This window comes from Pantherophis guttatus, chromosome 4, assembly GCF_059756535.1.
Source record: "Pantherophis guttatus breed Tessera chromosome 4, ASM5975653v1, whole genome shotgun sequence".
In the NCBI taxonomy this organism is placed as follows: Eukaryota; Metazoa; Chordata; class Lepidosauria; order Squamata; family Colubridae; genus Pantherophis; species Pantherophis guttatus.
In genome coordinates this window covers 127,713,538-127,734,657 of record NC_142066.1, presented here as the reverse complement: position 1 = coordinate 127,734,657, position 21,120 = coordinate 127,713,538, and the positions used below count along the sequence as shown (strand labels likewise).

General features: G+C 37.4%; 1 protein-coding gene across 5 annotated transcripts in view; it reads left to right on the top strand.

Moving 5' to 3' along the window:
* Window positions 1-13,724: 13,724 nt before the first annotated feature.
* The window catches only part of GLCCI1 (glucocorticoid induced 1), a 52,581-nt gene continuing 45,185 nt past the window's right edge, over window positions 13,725-21,120 (top strand). For 4 of the 5 annotated variants that reach the window (XM_087892754.1, XM_034402115.3, XM_034402116.3 and 1 more), the window contains exon 1: window positions 13,725-15,716. In XM_087892754.1, the coding sequence (XP_087748880.1) occupies window positions 15,134-15,716 (583 nt within the window). In that variant the 5' untranslated portion in view covers window positions 13,725-15,133. Of the gene's footprint in view, window positions 15,717-19,448; window positions 19,610-21,120 lie in introns of those variants that run through there. The other variant, XM_060685647.2, reaches the window with a different exon arrangement.

Here is a 21,120-nt window from a genome sequence, read left to right as displayed (position 1 = left end):
TCGGAAAGTTTTCAGGCTGCATAGGTATGATTACATTTGGCAGAAATCAAACATAATTAGAATTTATACCAACTGACAAGCTTGGAAAAGGTACTGTCATGAATTGTGGATGTTTTGTTGATTCAACTGAAGTAACCATGAGTTCTGTTTTGTGCCAATTTCTACAGAAAAAAATAAATCTATAGGATTGATCACCTAAGACTGAAACCCAAGTAGATTGTTTACCAATGCAATGATTGCAAACATATAAACAAATACATGAAAGGATAGATGAGAAAAAACAAATTCAGTTCTTTGAAATGGTCAAGTCAAAGTCTAGACTTAAAGGCCACAAAAATGTTATGGTAGGATCTGAAACAAGCAAATCATGATGGAAAAATAATTCTAATTCACACTGTTGGGAATTTGTCTTGGAAGACTGGGCCACAATTTCTACAGAGCATCCACCAATTCCAGTACAGAAAACATTTGGCTATAGTTATTGCAGTAGGGGTAGTGCAATCAATTGCTGAATTCTCTTCTTCATATTGGCTAATAATATATGGCTATTTTTTTATCTTATGAAGAGATTCATGTTTTATTTGTTAACACTGGCTAACTTTTCCCATGAGATACCAAAGAACAGTGTTTCTGAGATGTAACGAACTAATTCTCTTACTAATTCTATTCTCTTTTAGAAACTATACCAAGTATCTTCAATGCTTCACCATCTATTAAGCTTTTTATAGAATTCTTTTTTAAAAAAATTCATTTCTGATTTTGAAAGTTAAACAAAATTATTCTTGGTTATACTTGGATGGAAGATCACTAGAAAAGCTAAACGTTCCAGGATAAATTGAAGAATTGGGGGAAAAAAAACTCTCCCGTATTGTTGCCTTGAAAATTACATGTTGTCACCAGGATTCAGACTTGAAGAAGACTTTACCTGTGTTTGATTATAGCAGAAGGTATCCAAAAAAATCAATACTTTCAGTAGTTGATCTTGTCATTTCAATTTATTTATTTATTTATTTATTTATTTATTTATTTATTTATTTATTATATTTCTATACCGCCTTTCTCCCGTAGGACTCAAGGCGGTATACAGTCAAGAAAAATATAGACACAAATTAATTTTACCATTTCATTTCAAATGAAACTACCCGTATATACTTGAGTATAAGCCAACCCAAATATAAACCAAGGCACCTAATTTTACCACAAAAAACTGAGAAAACTTATTGACTTGAGTATAAGCCTAGGGTGGGAAATGCAGCAGCTACTGGTAAATTTCAAAAATAAAAATAGATACCAGTAAAATTACATTAATTGAGGCATCAGTAGGTTAAATGTTTTTGAATATTTATTTCATTTATTTTATTTACTCACTTGAGTATAAGACGAGGGGGGCTTTTTCAGCATAAAAAATGTGCTGAAAAAGTCGGCTTATACTCGAGTATATACAGTAAATATGATTTGATTTAGTGGAATCATTCTTAAAATAATTATCTGAGATAATTTTTTATGTATTAGAACATTGTCAATATTTTCTAATTTGAATCCTTATACCTCCATTCCTCATAGTTGCAGATATGAGAACACATTTTCTATTCTTCTAGATAAGTCCCTGTAGTATTCTCTGCAAGGTTTCTGAGTAGAAGTTGCCTCCATACTAGGGCTTAAAGAAAGTGATTAGCCCAAGGTCACCCAGCTGCCTTCATGCCCAAGGCAGGACTAGAACTCATGATTGGGTTTCTAGTAAGGTGACCAGACATCCCGCTTTTGGCGGGACAGTCCCGCTTTTGAACAATTTGTCCCATGTCCCGCGGCATTTTTAAAAAGTCCCGATTTTTGGAAAGAATGCATGGAGCAGTGGTGGGTTGCTCCCGGCTGTCTCCTGAGTCCCTACAGCTGATCAGTGTTAAAAGAAAACAAATGAGTAGATAGATACCTGCAAAAATAGAAAAAACAGCCCCTTAAAGCTTCAGCATAGGTTAATTAGCACAAGTTGATTACATCGGCTTCCCGACTCTCAGCTGATTTGCTCTCGGCTGTTTTGCTCAGGGCTCTGTAGTTGCTAGCTGCAGAGTACTGGAGATTTTTTCCCCCTAACTATGCTTTAAAAGCAAAACTGAAAGTAAAGCAGGGTCTTTGTTCCAACGTGGCAAAATGAGGCAGAGAGAGATTTCTTTTTCTTTTTCTTTTTTCTCACCAAAAAAAGTAGGTGCAAAACTGCAAACAATGGGAAATTTAGGGAAAAAGAGGAGGTTCAAGATTTTAAAACACAAAAGAAAAAAAGCTCTATTTAACTAGGGAATTGTAATAATTGAGATACTATTAATTGTATATTGTGTTGAAAGCAGAAATGGTTAAGTTGTGGTTTGGAGGAATATATGGGAGAAATTATTTGGTTTATTATTATTGGTAAATATAATTAATTGATTTGTAAGAAATTGGATTGCATGGAAATAATTGGAATATTCATGTTGATATTGATTAATATACAAAAAAGATAGTTATATAACTAATTGATTTATATTAAAATGTTGAATTTATATTAAACAACTTATTACATAATTACATAATTAACCAATGTGACGATGGATATAAAAATAGATGACAATGGGAAAGGGTATAATATAGAATAGAAGGGAAAAATTGAATTTGATTAAGATTAGAAATGAGGATGAAGAGTAATACTGTTTTTTTAAAAAAAATAGATGAGGAATAAATATGGCAAAAAGGAAATATAGAAATTGTAAATTTAATTGAAATGACTAAACATTGTTTAAATTTGTGAACCAGCCAAATATTCGGTCAAAGAAAATACATTGTATGTTTGTATGTGTGTTTCTAATTATTGCTATTTATTCATATTTGTTCTCTTTTATTCTTTAAAGTTTAACAATTCATTCTTTATCTTAATATCTTTATATTTGTTGGCTTTCTTCCCTTTCATCTTTTTTTTTGTACAGCAATCTTTCTCCTCAAACCTACCACCTCTCTCTTTTCTTTCCTTCTTACTTTCTCTTCCCCCCTCTTCTTCTCCTCCCTACTTCCTCTTCCTTTCTCCTTTTCCTCCTCTCTTCCTCCCTCTCTTACCCTCACTCCTACTCTAATTTCCCTTCCCTTCCTTCATCCCTCTCTATTGCTCTATCCTTTTGTGCATATGGACTACTCAGAGGGCTGAAAAAGTTATTTTTGACTGGTCTGGTCCTCACACTTTTAACCAGTCCTCGAACTTACGACTGTCCTCACATTTTACATTTTGGCCCTATCTTGTCATCATGGTGAAGAGAAGCAGTTGTGAAATGAGTGACATGGTTGTTAAGAATGCTGCACGGGCATAAATGTGTGGATGGTCATAAGTATGAGGACCAGTCAAAAGTGCAAGGACCTGTCAGAAATGACTTTTTTCTATACACATAGCCATGCCCACCCGGTCACATGACCAGCTAGCCATGCCCACCCAGTCACATGACCTCCAAGCCACGCCCACAAAAGGTGGGTGTCCCGCTTTACCAATGTTAAAATCTGGTCACCTTAGTTTCTAGCCTGATGCCTTAACCACTAATCAAATTGTTTCTGATGAGAATGTATACACTATGCCATAAAGACAGTGAAATTTGCAGCAATGCCTGTTTTTAGCATAACCAACATTTTAAAATAAATGTCAAATATAAAAATTGAATGTGAGTTTAAAAAATGGAGAAGAATCTGACTTTAATTTTTGCACTGTTGCCAAAATGTTACTTACCAGATATGTTTTGTTGGTTGGATAGTTTTGATACTCTCTTAAATCAAGTGGCAAAGCCACCACCCACTCAAAAGAAGAAGTAGCTGAAACCATCTTGACAGATGTCTTCATGTTCATGGTTGCTTGCATTTGCTTGGGGTAATTAGTATGTGCATAAAAAATACACACTATATTGGTAGATACTTCCCGTTCAAATACTGTGCTCCTTTGTAGAAATGAAAGCAAATCTGAGTTTATCTGAATTTAGAGTATGCAGTGCACTACTTCAGAGTATGCAAAAGAGGAAGGGGATAGGTTGAAATTTGCTCTTCTCCTAATTTAATATTTCCTGAAAGATTTAAAGGAAAAAATGGTGAAAGCATAATTATTTATTTTTCATGTTTATTTGGCATTGCCATATAGAGTATACAAACTGTTCATCCTTTGCAAAAAGTTTCACAAACTGATAATTGAAAATCACTCCTTTTATGAAAATATTTATAATATGAAAAAATGTCCCAAATATGCCAAAGCATGCTGTTTGAAAATAAAACAATTTTAAAAAATCTGCAGTCATTATAAAACAACAACAAAACCAAACAAAACTGAATGCCAATAGGATAGAAACTAGAAAAAAATCCTAAAATAACCTTTAGAATTATTTCTGTATGTGTAAAGTGTATAGTGTGGTTATGAAAAGGAAATGGGTGGTTTAATGACAAATACATGGTTAGGGTTTTGCTCTGTTTTCAATGCTCATAAATAGCTTTTCACATTTTTTGCTTACATGTGTTTTTATTCCAGTTTCAGTTCCATGTATTCTTGATTCTGTCCCATGGTATTTAAAAATATTAGTAAGCAACAGAAACATGCTATCCATGGAGCCAAATGGGAACCTCAGGTAGAAGGGATAAGGTAAGTCCCATGCTTTTTCTTATGGAAACAACTGCTCTCAGTCAAGAAGACAATAAGATCACATGTTGGTCTGGATTATTTTTTTCCAACAGATCTATCTGAGGAAAAGCTGAAATATTTGCGGATTTTAGGTTTTTATTTTGAAGTGATTATAGAATTTAGCAATAGCACAGGGCTTTACAGCCCTCTCTAAGCAGTTTACAGAGTCAGCATATTGCCCCCAATAATCTGGGTCATTTTATCGACCTCAGAAAGATGAAAGGCTGAATCAACCTTGAACTGGTGAGAATCAAACTAGTGAACTGCTGGCAGCTGTCAGTCAGCAGAAGTAGCTTGCAATACTGCATACTAACCATTGCACCACCATGGCTTATCACTTAAATGGCTAAATTATGATCGAAATATAAATATTACTGTATAGCATAGATAAGATTAGAATATATTTATATCCCTTGTAATACTAGAAGTTAAAGTCATTCAATTAAATTGGTAAGCACAGGATTCAAAACAGGCAAAGTAAATTCTTCACACCACCGTCAATTTATCATAGAGATTGGCAACATGATGACACCAAAATATAGCAAATCTTTAACATTCTTATGAAATATCTTTGCAAAATCCATCAACCTTGTGAAATTTCTGACTAGCCTTCAATAGAACGTTGTTTTGTATTTAATTTATAGATTTTTTTATTACCATCAGATACATTGATGGCTTATGGATTAGATGGGTTTCAAAAGTCATTAGGCAAATTATTAAAGGTTATGAATAACTCTGGTAATTATAATGTTGTCTCAAGGATCATAAATAGGATACCCTAGAGCAGGGGTATCAAACTCGTGGAGGCATCACATGACATATCACAACTTTTTTCCCCTTCACTAAACTGGGCATGGGCATGGCCAGCATGTGACACAAGTTTGACACCCCTGCCCTAGAGTATTAGATGGGGTAATAACTACTGATGAGGCTCTTTAAAGGTATCTGACTGGTCATTGTGAACTTGGAAGTAGAATTAGATCAGTAGAATTGCAGTAGAATAAATGAAACATATGGAACCTATAGTTGTGTGCCATGATACTTACCGAATTAACCAGTTGTTTCTATTTGAAGCTGCTGTTCAGATCTGTCTGGGAGCCTAATTGTCCAAATACCCTGATAATGGTATCAAGTTACATTGATAGCATTATAGCTACCTTTGGCATGATTTTGAAGACAGAAAGTCAGAATAGATAACAATGATTAGCAAAAGATTAGCAGGCAACAGGCAAGGATTCTAAGATTTCACAAATGAATATAGTTACCTTATTTTACCAAAGAAAATTAATCCATTAGTTCCTCTCCTTCATCTATATGCTTTGTTGTCTGTGCTATATACTGTTGCAAAATCAGTCTCATATTTAAAATATTATGATGTCTCTTTTTTCTATATTATGAATCACTTCCCCCTTAGTCAATTTATGGTATTTTTCGCACTATAAGACGCTCTGGACTATAAGACACATATTAGCTTTAGAGGAGGAAAACAAGATTTGCCTCCTGGAATATCGCTGATCAGCTATTCTAGGTGGCAGGGATTGGTGCCGCTGCCTATTGCTGCCCGTTTGCTGCCACCCGTTCGCCACCGCTGTTTGTCACCACTTGCCTCTGCTCGTTTGCCACCACCAGGTGATGATAGGTGACAGGTGGCGATCCCCGTCACCTAGAACAGCTGATTGGCGGTATTTCGGGAGGCAAATCCAATCGCTAATCAGCTGCTCGGCAGCGAAGGCTCCAGCATTGCCTGCCACTGGGCAATATTTGCTTTATAAGACACACAGACATTTCCATCCACTTTTTTGGGGGGGAAGTGTGTCTTATAGTGTGAAAAATATGGTATATAATCGTCCCTAGGAGTCAACATTTTATGTAGTATCATGCCTGGATCATATGGAAATTATATTCCAATGTAGCCGAAATATTTAGGCTGAGGGCATAAATATAAAAGAATGTTAAAAAAATGATGTTAAAATGAAATGGTAGGATGAATTGCACATGCTCTTTTAAAAGTATATGCATATGTTAGGCGCATTTGTGCTACTGGGCATTTAGCATATTTTATTTTTATTTTTTTAGGAAATTTATTTTAGGAAATTTACATTGCCACCTATTTGTACATGGCGACACAGGGCAGCTTACAGAAATATAAAAACCTCATCTATAAAGCAATAAAACTAATAAAAGAGAATAATCATATAATAAAATAATATAATAATATAATAAAATAATCCCTAACCTCCCTTCCTGGTGACAACAAATGAGCCATTTAATGGGTTTCGTCCTGATGTGTGTTCCCCAACTCGCTGGCAGAATCAGGTCTTCAGTGCCTTCTGGAAGAGTGTTAGAGTGCGGGCCATTCTAATCTCTGGGGGAATTCCAGAGAAAGGGAGTCACCACAGAGAAGGCCCTTCTTCTGGGTCACACCAGATGTATCTCCCTCGGGACCCACCACATTCCTTGCCTTCCTCCTCTTGTGGGTCAGGTAAATGTGACCAGCAAGAGATGGTCCATCAGATAACCTGGTCCCAAGCCATGAAGGGTTTTAAAGGTGACAACTAGCACTTGATAGTACCTTGAAGCAAATCGGCAACCAATGCAGCTCACACAGGAGAGGTGATACACGTGCACACCAAGATCTGCACAAAACCATGTGGGCCACTGCATTTTGCACCGCCTGGAGGTTCTGGATGCTCTTCAAGGAAAGCCCCATGTAGAACACGTTGCAATAGTCAAGACGGGAAGTGACTAGGGCATGAGTGTCTATGAGTAGGGATTGTTGGTCCAGGAAAGGGTGTAACTGGCGCAGAACCTGCAATTGCGCAAAGGCCCTCCTGGCCACGACTGCCACCTGCTCTTTGAGCAGAAGTCACAAATCCAGGAGGACCCCCAAATTACACACAGGGTCTTCTTTGGGGTAGTGCCACCCCATCCAAGATCAAAGGTGACAATTCTCCCTGGGCCAAAGAATCCCAAACCCAGAGCCATTTGGTCTTGCCAGGGTTCAGTTTCACCCATTGCTCCTCATCCAGCCCCTAACAGCCTTGAGGCACTGTGAGAGGGAGGACATGGCATCACTTAACTCACCACGGGCTGAGACATACAGCTGGGTATTATCAGCATATTGATGATATCTCAGTCCATAGTGATGGATGATCTCATCTAATGGCTTCATATAAATGTTGAACAGGAGTAGAGAGAGTACCGAGCCCTGCGGAACCCCACAAAGCAGTGGGCAGGGCTGGATCTCTCCCCTCCTATCAACACTGACTGAGAGTGGCCGCAGAGGAAGGAAGTGAACCAGGATAGCACAGGGCCTCCCACTCCCATTCTCCAAAGCTGCTCCAGAAGAATACCATGGTCGATGGTATCGAAAGCTGCCGAGAGATCAAGTAGAGCAAGGATGGTGTCAAGCTTCATTGTTATCTCCAAATAAATGAATTTCCAAACGCCCGATCTTTGAGGAAATTTTTCTCTTTATTGAGCATAACGAACTGATCTTGACTCAATGTGCAGTTAGCACTGAACTTGGCCCCCCAAAACCTCTCTTTCCGGTTCCCAATTCTCTGCGTCTCATTGGCCATCTTCCAAGTCACTCTTCTGATCCCATCTCCGTCAGTTCACAGGAATGTCCCCCCCCCATCCCATCTCCGTGGAGACTGTTCTTCAGGGGAATTAAGTAGGTGAAAGTTCAAGCCTCTCCTCTCCGTCCTTATGGCAGCTTGGAAGCTGATAGATGGATGCCCTATCCCTATCCTGGTCCCCCAGAGATCATCCAAAACCATGACTAATCTGTTTCTGTCCCATATATAGGCCTGATTACTGACTGATAGGAACCTAGATAATACGTTTCATCCAGAAACCTCTGGAGCTGCCGTGCAACCAACTTCTCAATCACCTTCCCCAAAAAGGGAAAATCGGAGACAGGTCAGAAACTACCCAGCAGGGTGGAATCCAGCGATGGCTTCTTAAGAAGAAGGCGGACCACAGCTTCCTTAAAGTGCTGGGGCACTACCCTTTCCTGTAAGGAAACGTTAATCACCGCCAGAGTCCACCCACCTGTCACCTCCTGGGAAGCTTTCACAAGCCAGGAGGGACATGGGTCTAAAATACAGGTGCTTGCATGCATACTCCTTAGGATCCTGTCCACTTCCTCAGGAGTGACAGAGTCAAACCGTTCCCAGATAACTGGGCAAGAATCTAAGAAAAGGCCTTAATAGCAGGTCTTACCCTTAATAGCAGCTCTTATACACATATTTACTCAGAAGTAACTGGAACTGGTCCTTATGTACCTTTTTCCAAATGTCTTTTATCAAATATATAAGTTTGCCTTTGATTTTTTATTAAAAAATTATTTTTATAAAACACTTTTTTTTAAAGATAGGACACTTAAACATATTGTGGCTTTTGGTTTCTATTTTGTTTGGTTTTAGCATATGAAAGAATATAGAGCCAAGTTGCTCACTTTTAGCCATTGACCAAAAAGAAAAGCTAAAGCAAGGTTGAGGAAATAACTTACATGGTATAAATATCAAAAATGAATATTTTAGTATGTTAATATACTAAAATAGAATAGTTACATAGTTGAGCATTTAGCATTGCTTATGGTAAAGAAAAATATTGCTCAGAGTGATTAAAGATGACGATGATTAATTCAGAATTCCAATCTTATTAACATAATAAATTTGGTAATATTTATTATTAAATCTATATGCTGCTCGTCTCATGGTTTGAGGCGATTCTGACTGGCTTATAATGTAATAAAACATAGATATTAAAACAATTATACATATAAAAACAGATTAAAATTATAAAAAATAAAACAAGCTAAAAAACAATGGGTTTAAAGCAGGGAGGTGGTAGTGGTTTTTCTGTTATACACTAGTCATCTCCAGCCAGAGGTGGTATTCAGCCAGTTCGGGTGAACAAGTAGTGGCAATTTTAACTGGTTTGTTGAACCAGTAAATACTACCTCTGGCTGGATCCTGCCTGCCCTCTCGATACTCGCCCTGCTGGCCAGCTCAATGCTCACCCCACCCACCCCCACCCACCCCCACCCTATATATGCTGCCTTTGCCATGCAGCCCAGCTAATCGCGTCGCCAGTCGCCTCCTCACCTTGCCTGCTCTGCTTAGTTTACCAAAGTAAGCATGCTGCCCATTCGCTCTTTGCCTTGGGTCTGGGCCCGGGGCCCAGGGAAGTGCCATTCCCTGAGGCCCTGGAGCCTCCATCCGAATGAATGTGTCATTCCCCGGCTCCGGTCTTCCCAGGGCTTCTTCCTGCCCACTCTCCCCTCACCATGCATTCCCCTGTTTCCCCTCCTTCAGAGGCCCCAGCACTTACTCAATCTCCCTGCTTCCTCCCCCACGACCGCCTCTTTCTTTGTCTTGCAACCTTACCTTCTTCCCATGGCTGGCTGCCAGGGCAGACAAGTCAGGGCTGAGCTGTCACTGCTGGGCTCCCCGCCAGCCTGCATTTGTTTGCCCCCTTGTTGTGAGATGCTGCAGCCGCCTCTTTTTTTCAGTGCGAGAAGCCTCAAAGCCAGCAGAGGCGGCTGGCTGTAGGCTTCTTGCGCCAAAAACTACCAGCCTCTGCTTCTCAAATGCACCGAAAAAGAGCTTCAGTCATTTCCATCACCATCATCACCACCCTGTTCTTCGTGCCGGCCATGTATGCACACCCCTCTGGTGCAGCAGGCAATGGGGTATGTGTGTAAAGACAGGGTAGCGATGGCAATGATGGTCATGGGACTGAAGCTCTTTTTTGGTGCATTCGAGCCCAACGGCAGCTGGCAGCCAGCTGCGGAGGAAGGTAAAGTCATGGGATGAAGAAAGAGGCAGTTGTGTGGGAGGAAGCGGGGAGATTGAGTAAGGGCTGGGAGCCTCTGAAGAAGGGAAAACATGGCAATGTGTGGCAAAAGGAGAGCAGGCGGCCTGCAAGAGGAGGCCTTGAGAGATTCTGAGTTTAGACCCTGGGCAGAAAATAGGTAGAAAGGCTGCAATAGGTATAAATTCAAAATTTTCTCCTACTGGGTTCTGTGGGCGTGGCTTGGTGGGCCTGGCTTGGTGGGGTCATGTGACTGAGTGGGCATGGCAAACTCAATGTCCCTCACAGCATGGTGCTGCTCCACCAAGCCACGCCCACAGAACCGGTAGTGGAAAGATTTGAATCCCACTACTATCTCTAGCCAACAGTTTCACCTTGGCAGAGCCAGGTTTTAAGACTTTTCCTGGAGGCCAGGAGAGAGAGGGTGGCAAGATGTTCCAAAATGTGGAGGACGTGGGTGTAATGTAATATCTACATACATTAAACACACAACCCTATATATATGCTACATAGCAGTAATGTAACAGTGGCTTTCAGCCAAACTGTCTTTTTCAGAGATTCATTTTTTAATTGGTCAGGCCAGATGTACAGGTTTAATTCCATCCCTTTCATTATATTGTTGTGATAAGGGGAGTCTTAGTGATCAACTTTTAATTGTTAAAAATAGTAGTTTAGAAAACAAAACAAAACAAGAAAATGACTGATACCACACCTTGTAATTCTCAGTCAAGGTCTGTTTTTATATATCATACTAAGTCATAATGAGGTTTCCTTCATTTGGACAAAGAATATTGTGTAAAGTGAGCTGTTGTGGTTTGTGTAAACTACCCATTGTGGTTTAAATGCATAGCCTATGGCTTATTATCTGATATCGCCTCTCTATTGATGTATCTATAACTACTCCTGGTGGTTTAATATGGTTGACATCTTTTGTGAACCCAGCGGTTCTGATTTTTGTAAACCAGCCATTTATAAAACATAGTTTATGGCATAGAAAATTAATATACATGCAGCCAGTTTCAATTCAATCAAGAAACCATGTTCTCAGATGCTAATAGCAATGATTAAAATGTAAATTTAGTGAAAATTAACTGCCCTGGAAAACAGAAAAAGGCTGATAATATCTTAGTAAATTTCCACTACAATGGCCTATTGAGTCTATCATAGATTTCTGTCGCAGGGACATTCTGTTTATCACAATGTAAAAGAAAGTGTGGAAATCGAGAGCTGATGCAACAGTGATGGACAAATATGTGCTAGCAATCTTGCCTTCAACAGCACGCTGGAATAATACTTGTGTAGTTTCAGCAAAAAATGTTGATGTCTGCAATAACCCCTGTATTTATCCTTAAAGTGAGCATATTTCTACATTTTTGTCTTTCAGATTTCAGCTAAACACACTTTTATTCTTTTAAGTGTAGAGTTAAACAAAATCCAAATCTACAATATTCAGTGCTTACAAATTAATCACCTCTTATACAATTCTGGGATACACTTAAAACAAGTATCATACCACAATTCATTATAGCTTAGATTTCCTAATGACTGTTCACTCTATCAACATCTTAAGAGATGGGACCAGTTGAAAAGCTTTGTTTTACATTTTGAATATGAAAGATTAGTCATAATTATAAAAAATAAATAATCTTATTTTTGAGGTCCTTATAATTGTGAAGAAAATCCTCCTAAATGTTTTGAACATGTCCGTCCTTTTTTGGGATACATTATGTTTCCTTCTGTATGAATATGAGAATTCTTTATAATTCCATAGATGGCTTTACTGACAAAGGAGACTCTGTTATAATTTGCCCTAGCCTAGCATCTATGGATACACAAAACGCAGATGATTTTGTATTCCATTTTGAACATTCCATTTTGCTAATATTTAAGCTTTTTTTTTAACTAGCACAAATCCTGTGGAGGTTCTTACTAGGATTTGAATTCTATCATTCTATCTATGAAGACAGAATGTAAATTTACTAAGTTAAATTGTATTTGATGGAATTTAGTCAGTTAATCTTCCTGCAATAATATTAATAGAATGAGGAAGTGACCGTTTTTCCTTCTACATTTTCATTTCTGGGAGTATTTGTGTGCTACAAGAGGGTGAGTTGCCCTTTCCATCTCACTGATAGAAAATCAATTGAGACATATTATGATCATGTTCCATGAGATGTATTCCTATATAGTGTTCATACAAGAATCATGTATGGTACTTGAACTCTGATATTAGCTTATTTAGCCATCCTATTGTCACTTTCTGCAGCATTCTAGTTCGACAGGAAGATCAGCAATTTCCAGATATTTTCAATCTCCCTCTTCACCCAGTGTATCCAAATATGTTGACCTTGGTTCTAATATGCTTCTAAGTCACTTGCTTTATTTTGAGAAAGTTGATATAATTTGTCCTTGGGATGTGTCTGTCTGCCTGTCTTTCTGTCTCTCTAATTTCTATTACTAGGTAGTGACTCTGGACAGTTTACATCATATGGAATGGAATGGAATGGAATAGAATAGAATAGAATAGAATAGAATAGGAATTCTTTATTGGCCAAGTGTGATTGGACACACAAGGAATTTGTCTTTGGTGCATATGTTCTCAGTGTACATAAAAGGAAAAAAAGAAAAAAATTACATTCATCAAGAATCATAAGATATACAGTGATAGTCATAGGTTATTAATAAGCAATCAAATCATACTAGGAAACAAACAGAACAATATAAATCATAACAATACAAGCAACATGTTTATAGCCATGAGTGGGAGGACATAGGTAATCATAATTATATTATCATCTATAATATCTAAATCTATATATAATCATAATTATAAGAAATATATACGGTAGGAAAAAGTTGGGGGTGGAAAATTATTTTAGTGATAATAACTAAGACATCATAATTTTATATTGTGGGGAGAATGTAATGATAAACCATTCTTGTTTTTTTTAAGGTAATTACATAAATAGACAATACAAAATGATTGATGATACAGTGCTGGATAATGAACCTCTCAAGTTGAATGATACTCAACTTTACTAAGAAAGAGCTAGAGTCATTGCCATATTGCCAGGAAAATATATCTAAATTTGCAAAGACAAAATTACAGTAAGAACATGGAATGTACAGTAGAAAGTATCAACATGGAAAAGCTCAATAGTGAAAGATGAAATGAATCAAATACACATTGGCATCTTAAGCATCATTGAAAGATTGAAATTCAACATTTCACTCTGAAAATCATTTTATTACTCCTCTTATTTCTTTCACAGTCATGAAGTACATAGCAAGGACAGTACTAACCAGAAGCAAACTGCATGTCAGAAAAAATAATGGAAATTGCCAAGTGAAAAGAAGCCACAGCTAAGAAAGATAAATATTTAGGGAAGGAGCTTAACAAAGAATATCAAAAGGCGGTTAGAAGAAATGTGAACTAATATTACAACAACAAAACCTAGTACTGTATAATAGATATGTTATCAATGGTCTCTGCCATGGAGATGGTGCTACATTCCAACTTCAGGCCCAAATAATCTCTATTCTTTTACATCTGTTTAAGTATTTTAAATATAAATACATTTGTATCTGCTACTCTAGTGCCAAATAGCTCTCCAAAAACTAAATTAATATGAAATATTAAGATGCCTAATTTTCAGTTATGATACTTTCAAAATAAGAGTTTAGACAAAAATTCTGAATGGCTAAAAGAAACATGATTTAAAAAAAAAAAACTATGGTCTTCTCTGGAAGGATTTTCACTTTAAATGTAGGCCCTGCTCTGGTATTTTAGTATTTTTTTAAAAAAATCAGTATTTTCTTAGAATTAAGAGACCTCAGATTGCTATTGCTTCAACGATCTGAAGGTTTTTTAAATTCCTAAGTAGGGTTAGCACATTAGCACGCTAGTATTTGTTTATAATTTCCAGCCTCTTGGGCATATACAGTACATTAAGAAGCAGTCTTGGAAGCAAATAGTAATAATTATCAGAGACAGCCCTTCATCATGTGCTCCCTATAATATTAACTTTACTAAAACTGCCCTACCCGCCCCCCCGCCTAGACATCCGTACACAAAGCGGCTTTCAGCTACCACCCTCTCCCTCTCGCCCTTTTCTCCACCTACAGGTAAAGGAGAAGGCAGTGGTTGGTTAGATACACTGCCTTTCGGAGATTCTGACCAATCAGACACGAATAAACGGCGGCCGGTGCCCAATGGGCGCAAGGCTGGGCGCCCCCTGCCCGCTACAGGCAGGGTGGTGGAGCCTGCGGTGGGTATTTAGAAGGAGGACGGTAGAGCTTGGGGGGCAGGGATAGGTGGTGGGCCGCAGGTGCGGTGGTGGTCTCGAGTTTTTAGTCAGGCAGGAGCCCGAGTCTTATGGTCCCCGCCCACTTCGCCGCTGCTGCTGCTCCTCCTCCTTATCTCCAGTAGTGGCCGCCTCGTCCATGGACGATGTAAGCCGCGAGGGGTTAAGCTGCCGAGGCGGGCAGTCATGGCCACATCCCGGCGATAAACGCGTTGGTGAACGCTCTAGAGTCTGCCTCTCTCGGCCTCTTCCCGTCCCCTCTTCCAAGGGGCGTATTCGCGCGTGAGGGAGTCAGGAGAGAAGCCTTCCTCGTTTCGTTCGCCTTCGGAGCGCCGCCATGTCCAGCTCTTCCTCGCAGACCCCTCCTCACCACCAGCCCTCGCAGAGGATGCGCCGTGGCGCCGCCGGGTCCCCAACCAGCGGTAACGCCGGGGTTTCGGCCGGTAGTAATGGGTCTGGTGGAGGAGGAAACGGCGTTGGAAGCGCCCCCGGTGGCGGCGCTGGGACTAGCCGGCTGCTCCAACCGATCCGCGCCACCGTCCCTTTTCAGCTCCTGAGGGGAAATCAGCAGAGCCCGACTCGCCTGCCGACCTCCTCGGCCTCCGTGGGGAGTAATACCGGCCCAGGAGGGCCGCGAGGCGGAGGGGGAGGAGGCGGTGGGAACGGCGGCAGTCCGCCCCCACCAAACTCTACTTCGCCGTTGGCTCTGGCGGCTGCTGCTGCCGGCACCTCCGCCGTTGTTGTTGCCCCGCCGGGAGCAGGCGGGGCGGTAGAACCGAGCAGGGTGAAGGTAAGGCAGAAGCGCTCGCCTGACAGCAGCAGCACCGCTACCACCACCACCACCACCACCACCACCAACGGCGGCAGGCGGAGGAGCAGCTCACCTGAGAGAAGGAGCCCCAGTTCGCCCATATATAGAGGTAAAGCAGAGACGGGATAGAGCTGTAACCCACCCACTCCCATAAAAGCCTCCCTTCTCCTCCTCCCTCCAAACACGATTCATTTAAGGAAAACATTAGTCTTAAATTTACGATACTTAGCAAACGTCCGCCCTTTACATTGCCAAGCGTTTGGTTTGTAAATTCTACTGTATCAGTGAAGCTTCAGTTGGTGAGCTCAAAAGAGAAATAGCAGATTTCTAAACAAGCTTTTCCTCAGCTGAAACCGAAAAAGATTTACCCCTTCACCTATTCGTTGATCAATTGCTCCTTTAACGCTGTTTATTTCTCTAGAATCGGGCAACTAAAACGTAATAAAAGCATTGTTTCGTGTGTCCCCCCCCAAAATCCAGATAGATGGGTAAATGAGGGCTGGGAACTATATTGATAATTAAAAGTGTAGAATCTTGGAGGTTAATTTGGAATAATCCAACTTGAAATGCATTATATATTGATGTGAGTGCTGAAAATCGTTAGTGGTTTGCTCTTTTAAGAAATGTTTATCAATGTTTTTATGATTGAGAACTTTAATGATGAATTCATGTCTTCAGTGTCTAAAATGCTTTTCTTTAAGAGGCAACTTGTATATAATTTACATTCCTAACAATGTGCTTTAGAAACCCATATATGCTTCTATTTATAGAAATAAGGAATATGAAAACTAGATTAAAACAAAATGCTGTTAATAGAAGTGCAAATTCTTTATATTATTAGCCATAGGATGTGATGGCAGAACAATTGTTTACAGCATTTCTAAAACCTGCAGGTTATATGACTGCCTGCAGTTTGTACAAAAAGTCTTTAAAAAGTATAAATGCAATCTCTTTGCAGATTAAATCTAAATATTAGTGAAGATTATAATCTTAAAATATGGGTTCCTTGTTTATTCATTCTAAATATGCCATTTAAATTTGTAAACTATATTCCTCAATATAGTGCAGATATAAATCAAAATACATTCTAAATGTTACAGAAACTAATAAATTATTTAAGTCTTCTAACGTGACAGTGATTATTTTAACTGTCTAACTGTCCCGTTTCCTTCCCATATTTAGATGAATCAAATTAATACACTACTTACTTTATTATAATTCTTATAGATGCTTCAGCTTCAATAATTTTGCATCTGTAATAATGCTGGATCTGTGTTTAATTTTAATGACAAATTAAATAAGCTTCTTGGTAATATTGAAAGTAGCAAATTGTAGTGATTCTTGGCTTAAATTCTTTCCATTAATTCTTCAAATATGTCACAAGTCATTCATGGCTCTGATTTGAAAAATTATACCAAACTTTATATTATAGTTCTTTGCATTTGAATCTGTATGTGATCTCCATTTAGAAAAAATATTTGGAAATTATTTATGGAATTAATCTTTATATGACTTAATAAAAATGGAACTTTATATTATCAAGTTTAAAAAATTAAACTGTGGGCACAAGACAAATATAGGCAAAGTAGTAAGAACATTTATTTACTTTTAAAAGTAATAATATGATGAGAAAGCTGTTTTCCTAGAATATTTATACAGGATAAAATAAAACTTATATATGATTTAAATCCCTTCCTAAAGTGTTTTTAAAAGAGTAAAATAACTTATATTCAATTAAGCAATCCTCTAAGCTAGAAATAAGTGACTTCATGTTTTAATTCTGCCTTTAGCATTTGTAGCAGTCAACAGTTTGAGGTAAGTGACAGTACAACAATATGAAATAACTGACAAGACACAGTTACCTGAATGCAACTAATAATGATTCATCCAGTTTGCTTTGAATGATTGAAATGTGCATAAACTGACCAGTTTTACTCATCCATTCCTGTAATTTGATAAGTATGTTCTTTTCTTTACACAACTCAATAACTATATTCTTTAAACTACAAAGTAAAATACATTTTTAAAAAACTCTGCAAAATTGCTTTGTGGGATGTGCAGTTGGCATTGAATACAAAACCAATGCCATTTTTTAAAATTTGTTCCTCTCTCAGCTGTTACCTCTTTGGCCTGTGTAACTATTTGAAAAAGCAATCTGTATTTACAAAGGCTTAAGAATTGCTTTGGACCTTAGCTGTGTTGGGAGATAACAATACTTCAACTACTAAACATCTGAGAATCTTACTTTGTATTTATATTAACAGTTGCCAAAAATGGGGATGTAATCATCGGTGTTTAATACATATATAAAAGTGTAAGTGATCTATGGTCTTTTTAAAAAAAATAATAGGGAACTTAAAGTCTTTTTCTTAAATGTGTGATTCTCTCATCTTTTTACAATGCAGCTGAAATTTTTCATATAACATGTGAACAAATTGCCAGGTATTCTGAAAGCTGCAAAGTGCTATGGATTGGAAGCGTGTACAGGTCAGGCAGCTGCCACTGCAGACGCTGACATCATTCTTGCCTGAATGAAAACAGCTTTTTCTAAGAACTCTTTCTCCCACCCTCATTTTTCATCTCTAGGATCCGCTCAAATTCTTCTTCAAAATTAATACTAATTCTGATTTTAAAAACTTACAAGCTAGAGAATAATTACATATTAAATTTATAGGTATACGTTTTTCAAAATATTATTGTAACTTCCATGTTATTCAGTTCATCTGCTTAACTAAACATCATTGTATTTTATATTTTATGCTTGTATATTTGTAGCACTACATACTATCTGGTATCTTAACAGTTTGTAATTTTGTGAATTTCTTTATGATATTGTTTGCTTTATTTCTATTCAAACATGTAATATAGCATATATTTTATAAAATGCTTTGATAATATTACAAATGAAAAATATGCAGGAGTTAAAAAAAAAAAAGAAAAAAGAAAAATATGCAGGAGTTAACCCGTTTGTAAATAGTTGCAAAGAATAAACATAACTGACTAGCATGGATTGGCTGCCATTCCATTAATATATTGGCTGTCCAAATACTATAAAAGGTGATGGCTTTTAAATTGTGAAAGGCTACTTCTAAAATGGTTTCTTTTAATAGAATTACTGTCTTAAAAGTACATTTCATCCTTTTTAATGTTCTTATCATATGCTGAATAAATTAAATCATTTTTCAAATATGTGTAAAAGTCTTCAAAATCTATAATGGCAGGATAAGTGATGATTAAAATGTGCAATTACTTCAGTATAGTTTAAATACATGTAACTTGTCATTTATAATGATTAATTTTTAAAATAAGCTTCTAATGAACTGTTGCCAACATTGTAAGAGCAATTTTGACTCTCTGATTTTATTGAGGCCTAGAACATACCCCATAAGCTTTTTTCACCTGTCCACACCTTTGGCCAATCAAATATTTTAAGATGAAAGAAAATTAATTTGAGTCATAAATAATGAGCCTATAGTGAAAACTGAAATTTGTGATTGGTTTTATATTTGATTTCATATTATATGACATAAGGAACTCTTTCTGATATGCTTGATAGCCCAATGCCTTGAAATACCACAATGCAAGAAGATACTAGATTGTCTCTAAATTTATGTTTATGAGGTTATGAATTCTGAGTATTTTGTCACTGGTTGCTTGGATAGGGAGAATTTCTATATAGTGCAAAGAGTTTAAATGTAATAAAATTAATTATGTCCCTGAATTTGAACTACTCTGGCCAAAATCCAAAGAACTCTAATATTAGTTTGGTAAACCCAAGGAGGATTTTTGCTTGTATTTTCCCCCTAAATACTGATATTACTCCAATCATATTTTTTATGATAGTGCTTCCTGAAATATTCTTCAACTTTAAAGAAGCAGTGGATATGTCAGAAAAATGGATGTTTCGGTCAGATTTAAAGCTTGGATATTAAATCCTAAATACCTACATTCAAATTTTGTGAATGGATTATCTTAATTCAGCGAAGCTGTCCAAGTCTAAAGGTTATTAAAGTTCTTTGATTCATGTTATTGAGCCTGACAAAATAAGTCTTATTTTTTAAATATTAAAAACTTATACAGAAATAATAATTATACTATGTTAGTAGTTTGAATGAAACTTTATTGTATTCTTACATATACTACTGTGTTAGTAACATCCAATTTTGTATGTATACATTGTTAACATCTATGGGATACAGATAATTGCACACTAAGAAATAATTTTGCATTCTTAACACAGTTGTTAAGTTGACCTAAGGCTCATATTTCAGAGAACAGAATTAAGATTCAAACAGATCAGTAGTAGTGTGGTAGGTTGGTTGCTTACGAAAGTATGCCTTATTAGTTACATGTGTTTGCCACATAAATTAACCTATTTGCAAGTAGACACAGTACTTGTTTCTAGTGGCTGACATGCTGACTACAGAGACAAATTACAGATGCAAAAAGTACTCTGGTTGGGTTTCTGCAACTTGCAAAATTAAAATATAATTGGTTAGTTTGTGGCTCAGTTGCTGTAGAAATCCAAACAATTAGACTGTTAACCTAACTTATTTAGTTTAACCTTCATTATGGATATTATTTAAGTAAATGAAAATATCCTTTCCCTCATTAAAATAAAAAAAAAAGTTTAGGAACTACATTCATGACTTTTTGAATTCTGAACTTGAAACAAATGTGATTTTTATATGAACTGCAGGAAGGGTGGTAACTATAAAAAGAATTGTTGGCAGGTTTTTTTGGGGAGGAAGCCTGATCAGGATTGACTATGCTTATTGCCTTTCACAAGGGAAAGAAAAATAGAAACTTTCCTAGTCCTAAAACCTAAAAATATATATTGTTCTCCTTCCTCAAAATATTGGAAGTTTTTATGGTCCTTTTCTTCACTCTTAGTTATCACTCCACAAAATCTTTTAGATTGTGAAGAAAGAGAATATATTTTATCTAAGTTAAAAATATCTTGAAAGGTATAATAACATTTGGAACATGCACAATATTAATGTGCATATCTCTGCCTTTAATTCACCAAAATCCCTAACTTTCCCATAGCTTGAGAGAGGGGAAGAAATGTGCCTTGCTTCTCAATTTAGGCTTTAGAGTTATAGAATAGATAATTATAACATTTCTGTTTTGCTTTTCTATTTTGAACAAAAACTTTTAGCTCAGTTTTCTTCTTTCCTGATCTCACATATAACTAGTATTATTTTGTGGTAGCACAGTGGTTAGGATGCAGTATTGCAGGCTAATTCTGCTGACTGCCAGCAGTTCTCACTGGTTCAAGGTTGACTCAGACTTCCATCCTTCTGAGGTCAGTAAAATGAGGATCTGGATTGTTGGGGGCAATATGCTGACTCTGGAAATGCTTAGAGAGGGATGGAAAGCACTGTGAAGTGGTAAGTCCTACTGCTAAGTGCTGATATTTCAGTATTATTATTTGTAATGTACCACCAAGATTCAGTTATAGAATTTGCATTTTTTTTCTAGAGAGGTGGAAAGGGAGATTACTAGTGATA